At 33.2% G+C, this 21,233-nt stretch overlaps 1 protein-coding gene across 1 annotated transcript; it reads right to left on the bottom strand.

Annotated features, from left to right (window-relative positions):
• Positions 1-9,557: 9,557 nt before the first annotated feature.
• LOC140433141 (general odorant-binding protein 72-like) lies at positions 9,558-20,197 on the bottom strand. The gene is made up of 6 exons (XM_072521190.1): positions 20,103-20,197; positions 13,732-13,807; positions 10,717-10,760; positions 10,624-10,659; positions 9,791-9,976; positions 9,558-9,694 (listed from the first exon to the last, which is right to left on the bottom strand). The coding sequence occupies exons 1-6, from the start codon at positions 20,160-20,162 to the stop codon at positions 9,677-9,679; spliced, it is 420 nt and encodes a 139-aa protein (XP_072377291.1). The 5' UTR covers positions 20,163-20,197; the 3' UTR covers positions 9,558-9,676.
• Between the last annotated feature and the right edge of the window lie 1,036 nt (positions 20,198-21,233).

Consider the following 21,233-nt stretch of genomic DNA (forward strand, 5'->3'; position numbering starts at 1 on the left):
GGTAAGATTTGATCGTTCACTAAAAATTTAATAAAAGTGCGACAACATTGTCGGATATATCGTTTTCATTGGCTATTTATTTAGTTTGAAAATCACTTATTGCATTTAAAAAAATATATATACAGGGTGTAATATTTAATACGAATCCCTAAATTAATTTTTCCAAAGCCAGTCCTGGAATTTTTTAGTTTAGCTAATACCAGTCGAATGCTTGATAGTAGTGTACTGTATCATGCAAAAATTAAAAAAATCAAATGAGCCGTATAAACACTACAGTAAAATGAAATAAATGGTCAATTACACAAATCACCCTGTTAATTAATAAAGAAGAGGAGTTGACATTTTTTAGTGGCCACATGATATGCTCCCTGAGGGACTCGACATATGGTAGAAGTATGTAAAGTTCCTCATGACTCACCCTGTATATATAATAAAGGTAAACGGTATCGGCATAGCTCGCAACAAAGGAAAAGAAATATAATAAAATATATGTATAAGTTGGAAGGCAACCGTATATATGTATTTCTGACTATTGGTCGTCTTATATATGTATATATATATATATATATATATATATATATATATATATATATATATATATATATATATATATATATATATATAACCGGACACTCTGATTTTTACTAAAAACTGGCGTTTAAAAAAGTTGTAGTACAAGACCCTTGTAGATCAGATCTATGTTTGTAACCATAGAAGTAACGAACGACGTGAAATAAAATATGGAATGAGTGGTAGAGACTCGCCCTTATAGACCATAATTGATTGGTTTCTAAGGCCATAGGATGATTTGGTTCACCAAGAATTTGACCAGAACTTAAAAAACGAAGAACCAATTCAACAACTATGAGTATGTCTATAGGATCTGATTACTAAGATTACTAAGATGCGTGATCTGGTAGCTTCAGATCATGAAATATGAGTCAGACCGCTTACACTAATTGAGTCGAACGAGAAAATTGGACCGTCACGATCACTTGGTTTAATGAGACAGAAAGTAGGACGCTGAGTGATACCTGTCGATATTATGTTCAGAACTTCAACAGGGATTGATAGCTTATTACGAGAAAGCCCTAAATGCTAAACAGGACTGTTCGAAATAAAATTGGCTCCACAGCTGTGGAGCCTGTATCCAGCAGGATACGAATTCTAGGAAAGTTGCCGAAAACATAATTAATATGTATCAACCATGTGGAAAGAAATAGACGAGGACATTAAATGTCGTTGTGTAGCAAAATTAGAAATGTTGAAAATTAGAAACGAAGAAAAACGCGATACCGTGATTTGCGAACTATACATTCGTCGCTCCAGATGAGGTGAAATCAGACAGCGTACACAAGAATTATGTGGTTTAACCAACGAGAAAAGTTCTTAAAGCCGTATAGTCATAAAAAAATACGAACATTTATATAAAGGGTAAAAACTAAAACACAAGACACATTTAAAACCTCGGTTAGTTACCTTAGGGTGCTTTGTAGCACTGACGAAACCACAGGTAATGGATATTTGACTGAGATATTGAAATAAGACAGCGACGATCGAGAGTGAGTAGCAGAAAACAATGAATTAAATTGAGACGAAGTTGTGAGATGTATGAGAAATTTGGTGGAGGTGGTTTAATGGTGTGGGTAGGTATTTCCTTGAAATTGTTACAATTCAAGGGGGCAATTTGAACGCTCAACGGTATATAAGGCAATGTTTGGAAGATCATGTAGTGCCATTTGCCCCATTTGTTGGAGAAAACTTTCGTCTAGTGCAAGATAATGCTCGCCCGCACATCGCAAGAATAACACGGGATTACCTGGATGAAGTTGGGATTCGTTTATTACCATGGCACTCAAGGAGTGCAGAATTAAATCCAATAAAACATGCATGACCAAATCTGTCCATAGGTCGCTGGTTCAAATCCCGCTCGTAGGACCAATGGACAGATTCGAATATAATTATAAGGATCGAATTGTTTTCTAATGCCCCTTTGTCCGATTCTTCTCGATCGACAATGGTAAATAAATGGTTGAAGTGTGGAGTAAAAATTATAGTTTTATTGACAGCTACTAATAATTACACTCTAGATAGTGGTGCTATCATATAACTAACGATGCAGTAATGCAACGTTTACAAAAAGAACCTGAAGTCTTGAAATCCATTAAAGAAAGAAAGTTAGCATACTTCAGACATATAGTGAGAAATGAAAATAAAACAGAATCCTACTATTGGTATTAGAAGGGAAAATAGAAGGAAATAGAGGACCAGGACGCCGCCGAATATCCTGCCTTAAGAATTTGAGACAACGGAAAGGTATGACCACCACAGACATATTTCCAACAGCTGCTAATAAAATACGATGGGCCATTGTGGTAGCCAACATCCATAGAGGATAAGCACTAGCAGAAGAAGATAAATTGGGGATTAGAGCTCATTTGAGCCCAGTCTATTATAGAAAGTTATCTAACCAACAACTAGAGTGTAATTATTAGTAGCTGTCGTCAATAAAACTATAATTTTTACTCCACACTTCAACCATTTATTTACCATCGTCGACCGAGAAGAATCGGACAAAGGGGCATTAGAAAACAATTCGATTCTTATAACTACATTCGAATCGGTTCACACTTGATCAGCTAAGTTTTTGATTTATAAGTATAATATTATACTCTTATTTTTGCGAGTATCACTTTTCATGATTGTTTAAAAAAACAAAGTTCTATTTCTTCAAGAATTTGTCATCATCTATCCCTCATATACCTTTTAGAGTCTTCAAAAACTTCTATAAAAGATTTAGATAAAATCGTTTATTTTGTCACAGATTGACCGGGATGTACATATAATTACGGAGTTCAAAATATCTACGTACCGTTCTTATGCTACAATTTCAAAGACTGGCCTATTCTATATTAGTCTAGCAAATAAAACTAGCGTATATGAAAACCGTCTGAGTTTCTGAGCTGTCGATACAGTCTCCCCTTTAGGTTAGCATCGGCGGATTCTCACCACAATCTCAATGAAGTTAGCTATTACCATCTCGATGCAATAGAGTAGCTTCCGCCAAGGCGCTTAGTTATTTAGTAGCAACGCAGGAAGGATCGGCTCCAAAGGGGATGCATATGTTTCTTAAAAACGCTCTTAAAACTTGCGCCGACTTTGATCTTAAGATGTAGTTAGCATAATGATATAGAAAAATCGTTAAACCATTAAATCGCACAACTCTTTATAGTTTTTCTTCGGGTAATTTGTAGATGTGTTCTACTATTTTGTATGCATCCAGGGTTTCATTTATTAATTTATACTCTCAACTGTGGTTGGTTGAATTTTCATATTACTGACCGATAGTATTTTGTACGTAAAATCCAATGCTGCTCATTTTAATATACCTTAGTTTTTGAACTTTTTCGGTAACTCCGTATAAAATAAATGGCGGATTTTTTCCTTTTTGTCAGGAACATTTTTTGACGTGACAACGTCTTAAATTAGGTTGTGGCTCGGAGTCATTCATGAAAAAGTGTAACGCCCGCTCACGTCTGTTACAGTGAGTCACCGAACGAGAGAGAGGCCCGCCGGACCGGCGAATGACTTGCGTCTCTCTCCCACTCAAGCATGATCGGTCCGCTGCGCGCGCAGCACTAGAGAATTAGGCGCGTTGAATCGGTGCGTGCTTCCGTGCTTGTGCGATCATCGTCCTATCCTCAACAAAATCACTCAAATAGAAATTAGTTAAGTTTAAGTTTACATGTACAATGTTTTAGTAAACAAAATATATTTCTATAGTTAAAATTTGTGCAATTCTTATTTTCATTCAATTCCTTGTTCCTATTGTGCAATTTAATAATATTCATATCAATAAATATTCTACCGAGAAAAAGACGTTGTCAACCGATTTTTTTTCTTGTTCTTTTCATCATGGGTTTCATTTAATATTTCAAAATGATTATTTGTTTTGACAGTGTTATTTTCAATGTGGGGTTTTGCTTTTACTTTTATCGTCGGACAGTTGTTTATTTTTTTCCGTTTTGTTTTATACGATTCTTATATAAATTCATTTTGGAATCACAGGTTGGAATTCATTTGATTCATATGTTTAATAGTATTTTATTATATGTATATTTTTCTCGATCTTGGTTTGGTGTAGAAACTTCAATGAAGTGACATACTTAATGTTTTGGTTCCTTCCTAGGTTCTGTGTATTTCCAGTTTGAGATGTTGTTATATTTAGGTATGACGGCTTATCGAGGATTTGTCCATTTTGTATTTCCGTAAGTTTTTGTCGTATTGGTGTTTGGTACTATTGAACCATTTTCAATGCACTGTCACACAAGTATTGCACAATTAAATTCTGAACATTCAAATCCTTTTTCTTATAAATTAATCGGGGCATCATCTACAAGTTCATCTTGGGATAGCTCAACTAACATACCATTTGTGCTAGTATCAATTTTACTCTGAATAACCAGTTGGAGAAATTATTTCCATTCTTCTTCTTCCTATGTCGTCCCCATTAACGGAGGTTGGCGACCACATTTCTAAAAGTTTCTCTGTCTTTTGCAACGTGGAATAATTCGTCTACAGTCATATTTGTCCAGTCTCGAATATTGCGCAGCCATGACTTCATCTTTCTACCTATTCCCTTTTTGCCATCGACTCTACCCTGCATGATGACCTGCAGAAGACTATATTTACCATTCCTCAGTATGTGTCCAAGATATGCAGTCTTGCGTACTTTTATTGTTCTCAATAATTTTTTATCTCGACCCATCCTTCTCAGCACTCCCTCATTGGTGACCCTGGCAGTCCATGGAATTCTCAACATTCTCCGGTATATCCAAAGTTCAAATGCTTCAAGTTTCTTAACTATTGCGGTTTTAACGTCAGGTTTCTACCCCGTACAATAGTTGGGACCAGACGTAACCTTTAACAAACTTCAGTCTCAGCGCAGTATTCAGATTTTTGTCACAGAACAATTGCTTAAATTTTAATAATGCTGCCCTTGCCATTTCTATTCGTACCCTGATCTCTTGGTCTGGATCTAATTCTGTGTTTATGTAAGCTCCCAGATATTTATATGTTGTCACTCTCTCTATTTGCTGTCCACCAAGAGTTAGTTGTTCATTATTTATTGGACTCCTTGATACTATCATAAATTTGGTGTTATCTGTGTTGATGTCAAGTCCCATTTGAATGCATTCACTATGTATTGCATCTAGTAAAGTTCTTCTATACTCTCAGCCATAATTATCGTGTCATCTGCAAATCTTATGGTGTTTACAGTTTCTCCACCAATTCTTATTCCCTCTTTTCTTTCCCATAAGACTTTTCTGAATATAACCTGTGAGTACACGTTGAAAAACGTCGGAGACAAGACGCATCCTTGCCTGACCCCTCTTATTTCCATTAAAGAGTTTGATATTTACAACTTATCTTGTTTCCGCCATTTTGTCGTTGCGTTTCATACCCAGTTTTCCGTAAAAACTTTATAACTTTATTACCGCTGTGTAAGCTTCTTTAGTTCCCACAAGTCCTCTAGGAATGCGTAGTGGGAATGAATCTAGTTAGATGGAATAATACAAAGAATACGTTAAGAAATATGACAAATATAAACGTTTTTATTATAACAATAATCCCTGGTTACAATATGGACTATTTTCTTGACTCTTAATATTGTTCTGAAGCTATTTTCTTGTGGCATTTTAAATTAATTTATATTTAAATGGGAATAAGCCACAATTAAAGGTTAAAATACGTTTATTGACGTTTCAATTTCCACTTCGGAAATCGTTCTCAAAATACAAACATTAGTAAATTAAACAAATTTTGTTTTTTCAACAAAAAACAAAATTTGTTTAATTTACTAATGTTTGTATTTTGAGAACGATTTCCGAAGTGGAAATTGAAACGTCAATAAACGTATTTTAACCTTTAATTGTGGCTTATTCCCATTTAAATATAAATTAATTTAAAATGCCACAAGAAAATAGCTTCAGAACAAAAAACAAAATTTGTTTAATTTACTAATGTTTGTATTTTGAGAACGATTTCCGAAGTGGAAATTGAAACGTCAATAAACGTATTTTAACCTTTAATTGTGGCTTATTCCCATTTAAATATAAATTAATTTTCTTGACTCGTTGACAAACTTATCATGCACAAGAAGTGCCAACCCCTTACCGCTAAAAAGATCCAATATAGAATAATTGTAATACTAACAGAGCTTATATTTTAACAAACAAGGAGACTAGTGAGAAACACTGGTGTTTCCGAACAATATGTTAGCACATGATATTGGCTCATATTTGCCATTTTTAAGGAACTTTTGTAGGTTTTAAAATTACAAATCAAACGTTGCTCTTCTTTAATAAAAAGGAGCAAAACCTAACAAACTCCTTATACTTTAAATGAATGTTTGAAAGTATGTCATCTTCGATAGATTTCACTTACATTTGTTAAAAAAACATTGAATAAAATAATAGGTAGCGAATTATCTTATTTTACCATACTAATATTCGCACAAAAAGACCATTTTGCCATTTCGCAGTTGAATATAACGGAAGGCGAAGTCTCGTGATAATAGGTTTTTCCGAAGTTATAAAAACAAACCAAAAAACGATGTATTTCCTCCTCGTTGTTCAATAAACACCCCATTGTGTCTCGTACAAAAAGGCGACCAGACAGAAGTGAGAAGTTTAACCTTTCAATTGGTACGCAGCGACGGACTTACACTCAAAACCATAGTAGGAACGCGTTTAAAATGCGAAATATTTCGAATCTTCCAGAAACAAATGTCTATAATTCGTTTAATAGATATTGGAGTGTAAAGCATGTAGCAGGAGCGAACGACACGTCCTTCTGTCTAAAAGTTTGAGCTGCGACATAGATGTCATAATGCAGCCAGAGTACACACTTTTAGACAGAAAAAAAGCAGTATCACCTTCTAAATATGTAGTACGCCTTTTTCTGTAAATAAATACATAAATAATATATTTATTTGCAAATAACAGAACGAATAATTGCTAATTTAAAACTATTTAAATTTTCTAAAGAATTTTTTTTTAATTTTTTGGCGGAGGAGCCAGGTAAAGTCGACCTTCAAATCGATCGTAATGAGTAATCGTTAATCGAATATTACACGTTATAATTATTTAATCTGATTGGTCCATAAAGTGATCCATTTATTTTCTTCTGTGGCTTCTACTATAGTGATCTCATTGCTTCGTATAGTCAGTTTCGTGAGATGGAGTCGTATGGCTGTTTAAAATCAATAAACTTTGACTATTGTCAATATATGGCCACTGTCGGCATCTGCTCCTCTATAGCTTCTACAGGCAGTCACGGATCTATTGTTTTCTTTCAATGAGAACATGGTCTATTTAGTTTTTCGTTTTTCCATCAGGAGAGATTCTGGTTATTTTATGTACATCTTTGTGATCAAATTCTTTACTGCTATCTTATGGTTTCATTGAAAATTTTATCAGTTTTTATTAATTTCTTTCTTTCTTTCGCATTAATATTTCCCACGGTTATTTTTATTACACATTTTAGTAATTAGCTCACCAAGCTGTTCATAGAACTCATTTTTTATTTCCATGTCTTTCTTTGCTGTAGGTGCATGTGAGTTAATTATACTGGTTTTATATATTTCCCGCGCATTCTTAAATAGCTCAGTCTGATATTGCTTGAAAGTCAGTTACTACTCGGATTATTCTCTATTTATACCATAAAACTCATTCCCAGGTATCTATTTGGCCCACCGCTTTTAAAAAGATATACCGGTATCAATTTTTTTTGTTCTTAAGTTAATTATTCTTCTTCTTGTAGTGCCTATACTTTTCTTACATTTTAGCGTCTGTGACAGTCCTCGACTCAACTCCGTACAACAGTATAGGAAAGATATAACATCGTAGTAACCTCATTTTTATGGGTACTGATAAATCGTAGCATTTGAATAGCTTGGCCATTTTTTAAAAATCAGATCTTGCTTTTTCTATTCGTCATTTTATTTCTAGGAAATGGTACCAATTTCCATTGACGTTCGTACCAAGGTATGTTTTTAGTCTTTCTATTGGTTGACCATTCACACAGTTCCTTCTTAGAGATCATCATACATTTTGTTTTCTTAATGTTCAGTGAAAGTCCATATCTCTGACTCGCTTCTGTGATTCTAGTCATTAACTCCTGGATGGCTTTATAACTGTCAGCGAATAGTGTTTATACCAATAAATGTTAATATCTCCATCAGCTTGCTGTTTGAAGACCAGCTGCTTGTTTTACCTTTTTATGCATACTAAATGTATCGTGCTTTTGTTTCAACAACTATATCCCTTCACACTGTATTTTAACCAATTTTATTTGGCCTTTTGTATTTCGGTTCTTATTTCTCTCTGAATATTTTTGTACATTCTTTTGTTATTCTGTGATTTACTTCTTTCTTCCATGAGTTGCAGTATATTGTCACTCATTCAACTTTTTCTCTTCTCTTTATTTTCTATTAGATGTTCTTCCCTGATCTTATTAAAGGTTTCACATATATTCTGGACTGATTCTTCTGGATGATATGTTTGCTTCATGTCACTTAGCTTTTCTGAAAGAATCCGCGCGACTGTCTCATTTGTTTTAGTCTTCTCATATCACATTTTTTGTTACTATTCCTTTTTGTAACCTTTTGAAATCTAAAGCTAACTCTACATTCTAGCAATTTACTATTGAATCTATTTTAAACTAAAATTAAACGGGTGTTTGTTTAAAATGTTCGAGTACTGCTGATAAAGTAAACGACAAATAAAAGGTATTGAACTATTGAAGTCTAATTTATTAACTTTATTTATTTTAATTTATATATAATTTTACACTAATTTATTTTCCACTGACACTATTCTAATTTATATAATTATTTACAGCATTTATTTCCCGCGTTACAATTCAAACTCGACTCGATACAATTAATCTTTTTAGACTGACTGTTTACAATGAAAATTCCTCTATATATATATATATTTATTAACCGTTGTTCTGGAATTCCGTAGAATTCGGCCGGTGACCCCTTGCTGAACGTTCTCGAACGCCATGGAACCCAGACAGGTTTTATCGGAGGGGACCCTACTAAATAATAGGTACTTGTTAGAAAAATATGTTTACAGTTTAGGCATGAGTCATATTTATCGTAACAGTATTACTCCAACGAACGCTGATGTTTACTTCTTCGAAAAGAAAAATATCAATTGTTTAAAATAGTAACTTTAAGTAGTAAACATTAAGTACTGCAAAGTGACCGGAGAAACGCAGTATAGGAAAGTACTTCTTGACTTGGCTCCTTCGCCAAACTTTTAAAAGTTCTACACTAAAACATTGTACATTATTCTAATTAAATTTAAATTATATTGGATTGTATGTGAGTGTACTATGAGAGGAATTTTTTCCGGGATATTTATAAAATTCGTTCAATTATATTAATGTGTATTTATCTTTTTTTTTAATATATATAAATCGTATAGACCTTTATTTATATACATTTCTAATAAAAAAGGAATCCAGGAAAATAAAAAAAATGCTGCAATAATATTTATTGACTCTAGTAATAGATGGCATCATTATAAAATGTATTTAATAAATATTGTACTTAGAAATAATCACACGAACATTTTCGACGATGACGAAATCTCCATGAAGCAGTTTATGGAAAGAAATAATTCTAAAAATAAAAAAATAATTATTATTTTGAATAAATAAAGTATTTTGATCAACTTATATCCATAAAGGTACATATTTCATTCGGCGTCTTACTTACAGATGGATTATCTTCATAGATACATTGTGCGATTTCGGCAGCGCCTTTACATTTATCTGACTTCGTTTTCATCGCATCCTTGCATTTTTTTATGGAAACCGTAGCAGGACCTGCGATGTTTTTGGGAGCGTTTGCTTCTATGGTTCTTATTCCTCCTTCCCAGTCAAAATTACCATCAGCGCCTATCTGGAATTAAAAATTAGCATTTTTTTAATATTACTTTAAAAATAACAGCAAGTAAGAGATCGAAATTAGATATAAACGTGGAGGAGAAATTAGAAGTAAGTACTTGTTTAACACATGGAATGAACAGAAATGCGGAAGAAATTAGAAAAAAGTTTCCTTTTGTAAACTCACTGGTATCAAGCATAAAAAAGGATCCCTCAAATCTCCTATAAGAAATGGATGGAAAACATGGTTGAAGGCTGCTTTTGTCTATTAGGACTATTTCTTAGATTTAAAAAATATAATTGAAGCTTTAACGGATGAAAGTTCCCAATCTCCGCTAGATGCTAAACAAAGTTTTAAAAACAACGTTCTTCAGAAGCAAGTTTCATTGATTACATCACAAACAAAATGATTAATTTTACTCACAATAATCAAATGATAATTTTTTTCGCTGAAGCTTTATTAAGGGTTATAGTTTTCCTGGGTATACAATTATAAATAATATTCTTCATCGCATTTATTGAAAATGATACTCTTCGTCGAGTTTTTTGGAGTTCTACTCTTCGAATATTATATTCTAGAGTTAAATAAAAGATATATAATATCACAAACGAATTATTAAACAAATTATGTTAAATAATATACTCAAATATATAAGTACTTACTAATTTGTAAGTGTTCATAATACATGATATATAGCACTAAAAATAGAAAAATATATTAGTTATATAGTATTTTAACATTGTAGAAAAAACTACCTGTCCCTGACTAAAATCTCCTTTGTGCATAGCGTCTACGATTTCTAAAAGAAAAAATACTTATTAGAACCTTCAAAAAAATTATTGATAAATGAGGAGAATTATCTAACAATAAAACACTGAAAATTTTTGTTTTCAACACTTCCACAAAATTTATTATAAATTATTGTCACTACAGCTGTTTCGGCAGAGTGTCTTTTTCAAGTGATCTAGTTTTGGTATGCGTTTACACTTTATAGTCTTTAACGAAATAACTTCCATAGATTCTAACAAAGATAGCTTAAGGCCTTGATTTTGAATATGAAGAATTTGAAATTCGTCATTAAAAGTATGATTATGGTCTAGAAAGTGAAGTGCGTACGTAGAGTCTGTTTTTCTATTATTGAAAGTTCTTTTATGTTCTGCTATACGTTTGATAAGAGTTCTACCAGTTTGACCGATGTAAGTTTTTGGGCAGTCGCCACATTTTATTTTGTATACATCGCTGTGTAATTGCTTTTTCTTATAGCTTTTGTTGTTCTTAATATATTTGCCTAAGTTGTTGTTTCCTCAAGAATGGAGATCAAGCATCCTAATACCTCTCTTCAAAAAGGGAAATAAAGCGGACCCGGAAAATTACAGAGGGATTAATTTATTAAACACAACACTAAAATTAACAACCAAAGTGATAACAAATAAACTGAGTGAAATTATAACACTAGCAGAAGAAGAACAAGGTTTTAGGTCGGGAAGATCATGTACTGACGCTATATTTATAATAAGACAAGTACAAGAGAAATCATTAGAATACAACAAACCGGCATATCTATGTTTCGTGGACCTTAAGAAGGCATTTGACCGGGTCAAATTAAAAGACGTTATCCACTTACTGTACGCAAGAGAGATACCTCTAGGAATAATCAAAACGATCGAAAATATCTACCAAAACAACACAATCAAAGTAAAAGTAGAAGAAGAACTAACCGACCCTATTGAAGCTGGCAATGGGATAAGACAGGGAGATTCCCTGAATCGTCTATTGTTCAACCGGGCTATGGATGAAATAATAAAAAAAGTAAGAACTAAAAAAGGATAACAAATGGGAGAAAAACAACTTAAAATAATCTGCTATGCAGACGACGCAATACTACTCTCTCAAAGTGAAGATGATTTACAACGTATGCTGCAACAATTTAATATAACCGCCAGAAAATTTAACATGTTAATTTCCCCAAAAAAGATAAAATGCATGGTTACAACAGCAAATTTACTAAGATGTAAATTGGAGCTGGAAGGTCAGATAATAGAACAAGTGATGGAGTTTAAATATCTAGGCATCACATTATCTATCTAAGGAAAGCTCGAAACTGAAGTGGAAGATCAAGTGAATAGAGCAAACAGAGCCGCAGGCTGCCTAAGAGAAACAATATGGAGAAATAAAAATATCGGGAAAGAAACGAAAGGCAGAATTTACAAAACAGTCATCAGACCAATAATGACATACGCGGCAGAAACAAGACCTGACACAGAGAGGACAAAAAGGATGTTAGAAACAGCAGAGATGAAAACACTTAGAAAAATTGATGGTAAGACACTATGCGACAGAGCTAGAAGTACAAACATATGACGTAGATGCAAGGTGGAGACTCATTAGTGACTTTGTCTGTCCATGGTATCTTCAGGATCCTTCTGTATAACCATAGCTCAAAAGCCTGAAGTTTTGATAGAGTTTCCGCCTTCAATGTCCACGTTTCTACTCCGTACAGAAGCACTAAGTACACGTAACGTTTAAGGAGCCTTATTTTTGTTTCTAGGGTAAGGTTAGGGCTCTTGAACACAGAGCTCATAGTCAAGAATACACTTTTTGCCTTTACGATGTGACCTTTAATCTCTTGGGTATTGTCCCACGACTCATTGATTATAATTCCCAAGTAGTTGTATTGTGAGACACGTTCAATTCTCATTTGGTTCACATACAGATTTGCTCCAGTTATGTTTTCCTTGCTGGTGATCATTAGCTTGGTTTTGCTGGTGTTTATATCCAGTCCATATGTTTTACTTGTTTCCGTTATTTTGTTTATTAAGTTTTGTAGCCCTTCTATGGTATTGGAAAACACTATTGTATCATCTGCATACTGCAGATTATTGAGCTTGACTCCATTTATTGAGATGCCTTCATCAATATCTTTTAGAGCCTCTTCAAAAATGTGCTCCGAGTACAGATTGAATATCAGTGGTGAAATTATGAACCCCTGTCTCACTCCCCTTAAGATTTTGACCTGATATGTATATTCTCCATCTATTCTGAGTACCGCTGATTGATTCCAATACAGGTTAGCTATTATTTTTAAGTCTCTTTCGTCAATCCCTGTCCTCTTCAGCACTTCCATCATTTGTTCATGCCTGACTCTATCGAAAGCCTTCTTGTAGTCAACCTCTACATTTCTGAAACATGGGTAGGGTAGGTTTATGAAATACACAGAACTCATGTTTGTTTTTAAGTCTGAAAATTTTTAAATCTAGAAAATTTATGGATTGATTCTGTTGTGTTTCTATTGTGAATTTAAATGACTATGGAGTGAATGAATATACGATAAGAATTTATCTGCTAGTTCCTGTAAAATATACCAGTACATCGTCTACGTATCTCCACCAATACAAAAACTGTTTGAATATGTTGTCCCAGGAACGCAACTCAGCAATATTGGCTACATATCATTTTAAAGACATCTAATTTAAAATGTATAATATATGTCTGAATTGTCCATACGAATGAGTCAGATAAAATTAAATTATTAGAAGAATTGTTCACCAAATAACAAAATACAAAATTTGTTTAATTTATTAATGTTTTGTATTTTGAAAACGATTTCCGAAGTGGAAATTGAAACGTCAAAAGTAAACTTATTTTAAACTTAAATTGTGACTTATTCCCAATAAAAATAGTAATTTTACAGATCTAGTTCAAAAAATGAAATATCCTTCGCAAAATTCAATTAAAATATTCGGATGTAGCTAATGTTTATTTAAACTTACCTGGAGCCACACTTGCTTTATTCATGCATGTATTTCGGACCAGTTTTTTTGTTGCATTCATTTGTTTTTCAGACATCTGCAAAAGGTAAAATTCAGATTAATTTTAAATTATTTTTAAACTAAATTTGTGAAAACTGTTTTTCCTTAGGTAACTATAATGACAGGAATAAAAATACTTTGTGTAATATAGCTAACGTGTACAGTGATGCAGCAGTTTTGAAAACATGTCAGGAAACATTGAATAATGCTACTCCTGTAACTTTGAGAAAAACAGAAATGGAAAAGATAATAGGAGAATGTTGGATAACATCAGGAGTTAGAACTTACTATTGACGTCAAAGACAAGAAAAAAAGATTGTTTGGCTTATCCATGAATGATTAACGTAGGCTAGCGTATCAGTTAGCACACCGCAATATAATTATTCATAATTTTAACCAAACGAATGAAACGACAGAACAAGACTAAATTAATGGCTTTTTGAAGAGGAATCCCGATTTAAGCTTAAGAAAACCTGAGCCAACCTCTGGAGCTCGTGTGATGGGCTTTAATCGGGTAGCAGTAGCACAATTCCGATCACTGTTAAAAAATATATTGATAAATATAAATTGACTTCTGCTCGTATCTTCAATTGTGATCAGACCGGCATTAGGGTGAAACTAAAAGCACATTCTAAAATCGTCTAAGAGAGGTAAAAGTATGACTGTGCAGTTGTGTTTTTCTGCCAGCGGATCTTACGTGCCCCCTATGTTATGCCCAGGAAACGAGAGCAGCAAGAGTTCGAGTTGGGTCTGCCACCTGAAGGATGGACATAAATCTCTGACTCAGGATAGATTACAACCGAAACATTTGTTGGTTGGTTTAAAAAAATTATATATTTTTCTAAGGCCACAAAAGATGCTCATGTTTGCTTCTGTTCGACGGACATTCCACACATACCAAAAACCTCGAACTCATTGATCTTGCTCGAGATAACAGAGTTGTACTACTCTGCTTTCCTCCCTACTGTTTGCACCGTCTTCGGCCGTTAAATGTTTCACTGATGAAGCCTATTAGTGTTTATTATGAAGAGGAAGTGCGAAGATGGTTAAGATCAAATTCTGGAAAAGTAGTGACTTTATTTGTTTATTTTGAAGCAAGTTAGGTTGCTATCAATAAGTCCTCACAGACACTTCGTCTAAGGACTAGCAACCCAGTGGAATTCTACGTTGCCATGTGATCAATTCCTTTTATAACTTAAACATCATAGTTTTTAAATATCAAAGATGTAATTCAAAGTTAATTAAACTACATTTTTTTTAATGGCTTTGGATTATTGATCCATTCAGCCACGATATATAATAAATACTGTTTGCTACAATATAAATATACGGATACTATATACATATGCGCACATATACACACTTATGCACGCACATACATGTATAGGTATTGTTAAATAAAAATAAAAACAATAAAAAAAGGAAGTGGAAACATTAAATTGACCTCTATTTATACTCTTCATTCAGGGCCCTAACCAACTTAAATAAAAAATATACAAATAATACTAAATGCTAATACTAAATACTAATACTAAATACTAATAAATAGTACCTACACTTTTAATTTTCTCGAAATTTTCAGCGAATACATACATCCAAGTGGAAATTTTTCTCACGAACCGTTAGGTCTAGGAAAATTCTGAGTATGGCAGAAGAACGAGTGGCCAATTTTATGTAGGAAATGTCTATTCGCTTGACCCTCAGACAAAAATTAACGCCAATATAGCCGATAAACCAAATTTGATAAAAATCCAAAGGTACCCCCTTGGAAAAATTTTTCCAAATTTTATAAAAAAAAAAATTTTTGTTTAATGTTTTGGTACATGCACTTGGTCCAGCTTATTCCAAGCATGTGTTTTTTTCTTATCTCCTAACCCCAGTTTACCGGAAAAGAGGAAAAATCGAATTAAAAAATTTACAGTTTTTCCGATTTTCCGGCAAAACGGTGCATAATTTATAGGCACATGTTTGGATTTTTTTAATCAGCAAGTCACCCTTAATCGAAATAAGTCAAATTTCAAACAAAATATACACTTTTAATTTTCTCGAAATTTTCAGCGAATACATACATCCAAGTGGAAATTTTTCTCACGAACAGTTAGATGTAGGAAAATTCTGAGAATGGCAAAGGAAAGAGCGGTCAATTTTATGTAGGAAATGTCCATTCGCTTGACTCTCGGACCAAAATTGACGCCAACATAGCCGATTAACGAAATTTGATAAAAATCCAATGGTCTACAGTTTTTTCGATTTTCCGGCAAAACGGTGCATAATTTTTAGCCACAAGTTTAGATTGTTTTAATCAGCAAGTCACCCTTAATCGAAATAATTCAAATTTCAAACAAAATATAGGTAATCTTTTTTCACAGCGCTAAGACATAAACCCGGTTCAACCCCTCGGAGGTTTAGGCCTTCTTTGTGATTTTTTTTTTTTTAATTTTATTTATATATATTTTTTCTATTTTTTCCTCTTTTTTTCTCTGTTTTTCCTTTTTTTGTTTTGTTTTTTGACGTGACAACGTCTTAAATTAGGTTGTGGCACGGAGTCACTCATGAAAAAGTGTAACGCCCGCTCACGTCTGTTACGATGAGTCACCGAACGGGAGAGAGGCCCGCCGGACCGGCGAATGCCTTGCGTCTCTCTCCCACTCAAACATGATCGGTCCGCTGCGCGCGCAGCACTAGAGAATTAGGCGCGTTGAATCGGTGCGTGCTTGTGTCTCTGTCTTTCTCGAGCGTTCTTGGCGTTGGAAAACCGAGAAAGCGTCATAATACAAGTTCACACGTGTGGTTAAAGTATCGTCAGCTGTGTCTGTAGTGAAAATGTGGAGTGCTTAGATTCGTCATTTACAACAACTACAACAATAAAGGTAAATAATTGTACACTAATATTTCATTATCGTAAACTATGATTGATTGATTAATTGTTAGATTGACACAAAAGTTGAGAAACTGAGTTTATAGGTTATATCATACTATTGACAAATGTTGATAGTGTTAAGTAAATTATTAGTTTAAATCACTCTGCAATCAATCGTAATTCAGTCGATTCAGTCATATCAATAAATATTCTACCGAGAAAAAGACGTTGTCACGTAAAATCTTCGCCCGTAAAACCGACTTTACAGGCAACCGATTTTTGTTTTAATTATTTTTTTCTTTTTATATACATATTTTTTTAAACTACATTTAAAAGGTGGCTTTAAATAAGTACAGCTGGTCCCTAAAAAAAATTGATACGACTCTTAAAGCGTATTTTGTAGAAAATTGAGAAGTGTATTTTGAGAACAAATACTTATTATTTACATATTGTCACTGTCACTGCCAAATCTTAAAATTTGTCAGATAACTTATTCTGTTTAACCTCAAAAGATTGCTCCACATCCTAGCAAAGAACTAAAAGTAAGAATTGTAACGAAATTAGAAGATGGTTGGTCACTATCTGCCGTAGAGAACCATTTTAACGTAAGCAGAACAACAGGTTTTAATATTAATAAAAGATTTAGAGAACAAGAAACTCTCGAAAGAAAGCAAGGTTCTGGAAGACCAAAAATATCTACAGCTCATGAAGATCGTACGCTTTTGGAGAGATTAGAAGAGAATCATTATAAAGATGCGAAAACCGCAAGAATTATGTCACAGTTTCCAGGAAGAAAGACAACAACTTGGTGCAGAATTCAAGCATCACGTCTTAGGTACCCAACTGCAGCAAAAAAACAAGCTCTTACACCGCAAAAGAAGCAATCAAGACTTATATTTGCTTTAAATCATTAGCTAAAAAATCAAGAATTTTGGGACAGGGTAATATTTACAGATGAGAAATTTTTTTAATCTTCTAAAAAGGAAAAAATTTGGGTGTATAGACCAGATAATAATAGATTTAATCCTCTATATGTTGATAGATATCGAGCAGCTGGTCATTTTAGCGCCAATGTATGGGGATGGATTTCATCTAGACGAATGGGAATGCTATGGCGTATTGATGGCAGCTTTGTTGGGCAGACATCTGAATATTCTAGAAAACATCATGTTTCCCAGTGTAGAACAGTTGTATCCAGAAAATAATTTTATCCTACAACAAGATAATTATTGTACTGTCCACACTGCAAATATAATAAACCAGTGGCTTCAGAATAACAACATCGAAATCTTACCATGGCCCAGCTACAATCCAGATTTAAACCCAATCGAGAATGTGTAGGGGGTTATTATAAAATGGTTGTATCTGCATAATTTTATACTTCAAAATACTGAAGAGTTGTGGTACGGTATACAACAAGTTTGGGAAGAGCTCTCTAAAGAAGACAATTTCATAGTTGACTACGAAGACTACAAGCTGTTATCAATGCTGATGGAGATATTACAAAATATTAATTTTATTTTTACATACCTAAATTTAGTATAGTTTTGGTCTTCCAGACCCTCGCTTTCTTTCGAGAGTTTTTTGTTCCCTCCATTTTTTATTAATAAAAAAACTGTGGTTCTACTTATGTTAAAATGCTTTGCTGCCTCTGATAGTGCCTATTTATCTTTTAATTTGGTTACAATTCTTGCATTAATATATTTTTGAGATAAGTAGTTTGTTTTATTCCTTAATAATAATAAAAATAATAACGACAACCCTATTTTATGTAAAAACTATTATTAACATACTCTTTATAAACTGCAGGAAGTTAAAATAATATCAAAATTTAGGCCTTAATAATTATTACAATTTATGAATTAACATAGTAATCAATTGTTTGTTGTTTGTTTGTTTATTTTATTATTTGTCTGTCATAATAAATATAATATAATGCCAGACCAATCAAATAAACTGCTCAAAATGATCAAATCTTACTAAGAGTCGTATCAGTTTTTTTATGAACCAGCTGCACATCCAGATAGCACTGATGATGGAACAGTTACTTATTCCGAAAACGTTCGGTGATGTAGCCCGATAGCGTATTTATATTAATATACCTTTTATAAAGGAAATTTTCATTACTTGGTTAATATCAAATAATTTACGAGAGGGGGTAATACTAACTGATTCTAAGTTAGCCTTGGAGTCAATAAAAAGCATAAAATTTGAAAGAATGAAATGTCCTATATTATGCAATTTAAAAAAATTAATAGCAGATTTAAATATAACATTTGTATGGGTCAAAGGTCATATAGGTATACTAGGTAATGGAAAAGCCGATAGTTTTACCAAGGACACAGTACAAAACGGAGTTCATTGTAATATTTGTACAATACCATACGTCTCTAATTTGATAAAAAATAAAATAATGTTAAAATGGCCACGACAGTGGGAAAACTTTGTAGAAAACTCACAAAATACGTATTTTAAAATACATCCAACCCTGCCATCTCCACTCCAATATATTTTCAACTATTCCACTTCAAAAGTCTTTCCGGCAAGTGTTTTTCGACTTCAAACAAATCATGGGCGATTTCCAACTCACCTTGCTAAGCTGGGCATTATACAGTTATCGGCCTGTAGTTGTGATCAGAACTCTTACGGAGATCTAAACCATATATTCTTCGGTTGCAAAAAGCATTTAAAAAGTCCGATGATTTAATTCGAAAACTCATTAAAATGAAATATTTTCTTCCATTAAATCTATCACATATTTTGTTAACTGCCAATAGAAACACCTTAGAACTTCTAGTAAATTTTATTATAGAAGTAAAAATAGAAATTTAAAGCAGAATAACCCACAACTCTGTATTTATATTATAAGAAAAGTTCTGTATACAACTTTCTGTGGCAAATGGACTTGATTCCGTGCCATTATCTTTCCACACACACACACACACACACACACACACACACACACACACACACACACACACACACACACACACACACACGCACGCACACAAAGGAAATTCTTTAAACAAAAATTTTTGTGATACATGATATACAGCTAACTACAGAAATTTAGTTGCCTTGTGGATATTAATTTGATAAAGCCTTACACAGTCTAAGTTCTGAGAAAATCACATAATCCTCTTGATTACAATAAGCCAAACAATTTTTATGAGCAGTTTTTTTCTGTACAAATAAATAATAACGTATGTTGACATTAAACCATTTTGGATAATTAGAAGTTCTAAATATTTTCACTGGTACAAACAACGATAGTGACATTGTAAAATTATGTTAGAGCATCATCAACATTTTTAAAAAATTCAAATGGTCTTTCCAAGGTATCATTGAAACATAGTTAAAAAGGATAGGATAGAGTGGGAAAATTTTTTTCCAGAAAGAAAAGGTTTTATTAATCATCGGTGTAATACAATTTTGGGAAAATTCAACAATTATTACAACAATCCAAACTCACCACACAAAATCCATAGTGTACGGCCAAAACTACGCACAAACCCACCGCAATCTTCTTCATCGTTAAATTTTATTACCGTTCCAAATGCTTCTTTATTTTTATATACCTTTTATCTAATTACTACTTCCTTCTAAACAATTTAATAATCAATTATCAATGCATGAATGAAAAATTACTAAAACCACTACCTTTACCTTTAATTGCTCCTAAAGACCAATGATTTTCGACGTCGTTTATGAAAAGAAAATTATACGGCGAGACGGAAATGTTTAGGTCTTAATTTTTTTAATTGGCATTTATTAGGTACGTTGTGATTATTTTGTATTTAGCTAAAGGAACATGAATAAGTTACTGTAAACAATTATTTTCAGGGTAGCTTGTGCTTCCAAATAGATATACACGCCAGCTGTTATTATTTACTTTAGACATAGAGCATACAGTACATTTCACAAATTTGCAACTATTTTGGATTAACTTTGATAAAATAAAGGCAGATATTGAGCAAAGTTTTTTTAATTAAATGTTGCCCAAGTACTTTCGCTCACTAGAGCATCCTCAGGGGCATCTGAAATAAGCCAAGAAACGATTTTTTTTAATCAAGAAATTGATTAACCTCGATAAAAACTCGAAGTTATATATATATATATATATATATATATATATATATATATATATATATATATATATATATATATATATATATATATATATATATATATTCGGTTTTTATAACGTCTTACGACGTTGTCCGACTCCCAAACGCCACTGTATTCTGTCTTGAGTTAGGTCTTCGTCCAGATTTCGAGCGCTAATTGCTTTCCTAACTCCCAGGGTCCAGCTCTGTGGTGGTCTTCCTCGTTTCCTCTTCTCTGGGGTTTGCCACATCATCGTTTTTTTAGGCAATCTTTCGTTCCCCATTCGGCTCACATGCCCATACCATATGAGCTGTTTTCTCTCAATATCCTCAACTATAGTGCCCTCTATACCCATTTGTTGTTTTATCACTTCATTCCGTATTCTGTCGGCTCTTGATATTCTCATCGATCTTCTGATGGCATCCATTTCCGTGGCTTCGACCTTTTTCTTATATTTTTCGGTTATTCTCCATGTCTCAGCTCCATAAAGTAGGCT

This window comes from Diabrotica undecimpunctata, chromosome 2 (genome assembly GCF_040954645.1).
Source record: "Diabrotica undecimpunctata isolate CICGRU chromosome 2, icDiaUnde3, whole genome shotgun sequence".
Classification (NCBI taxonomy): domain Eukaryota; kingdom Metazoa; phylum Arthropoda; class Insecta; order Coleoptera; family Chrysomelidae; genus Diabrotica; species Diabrotica undecimpunctata.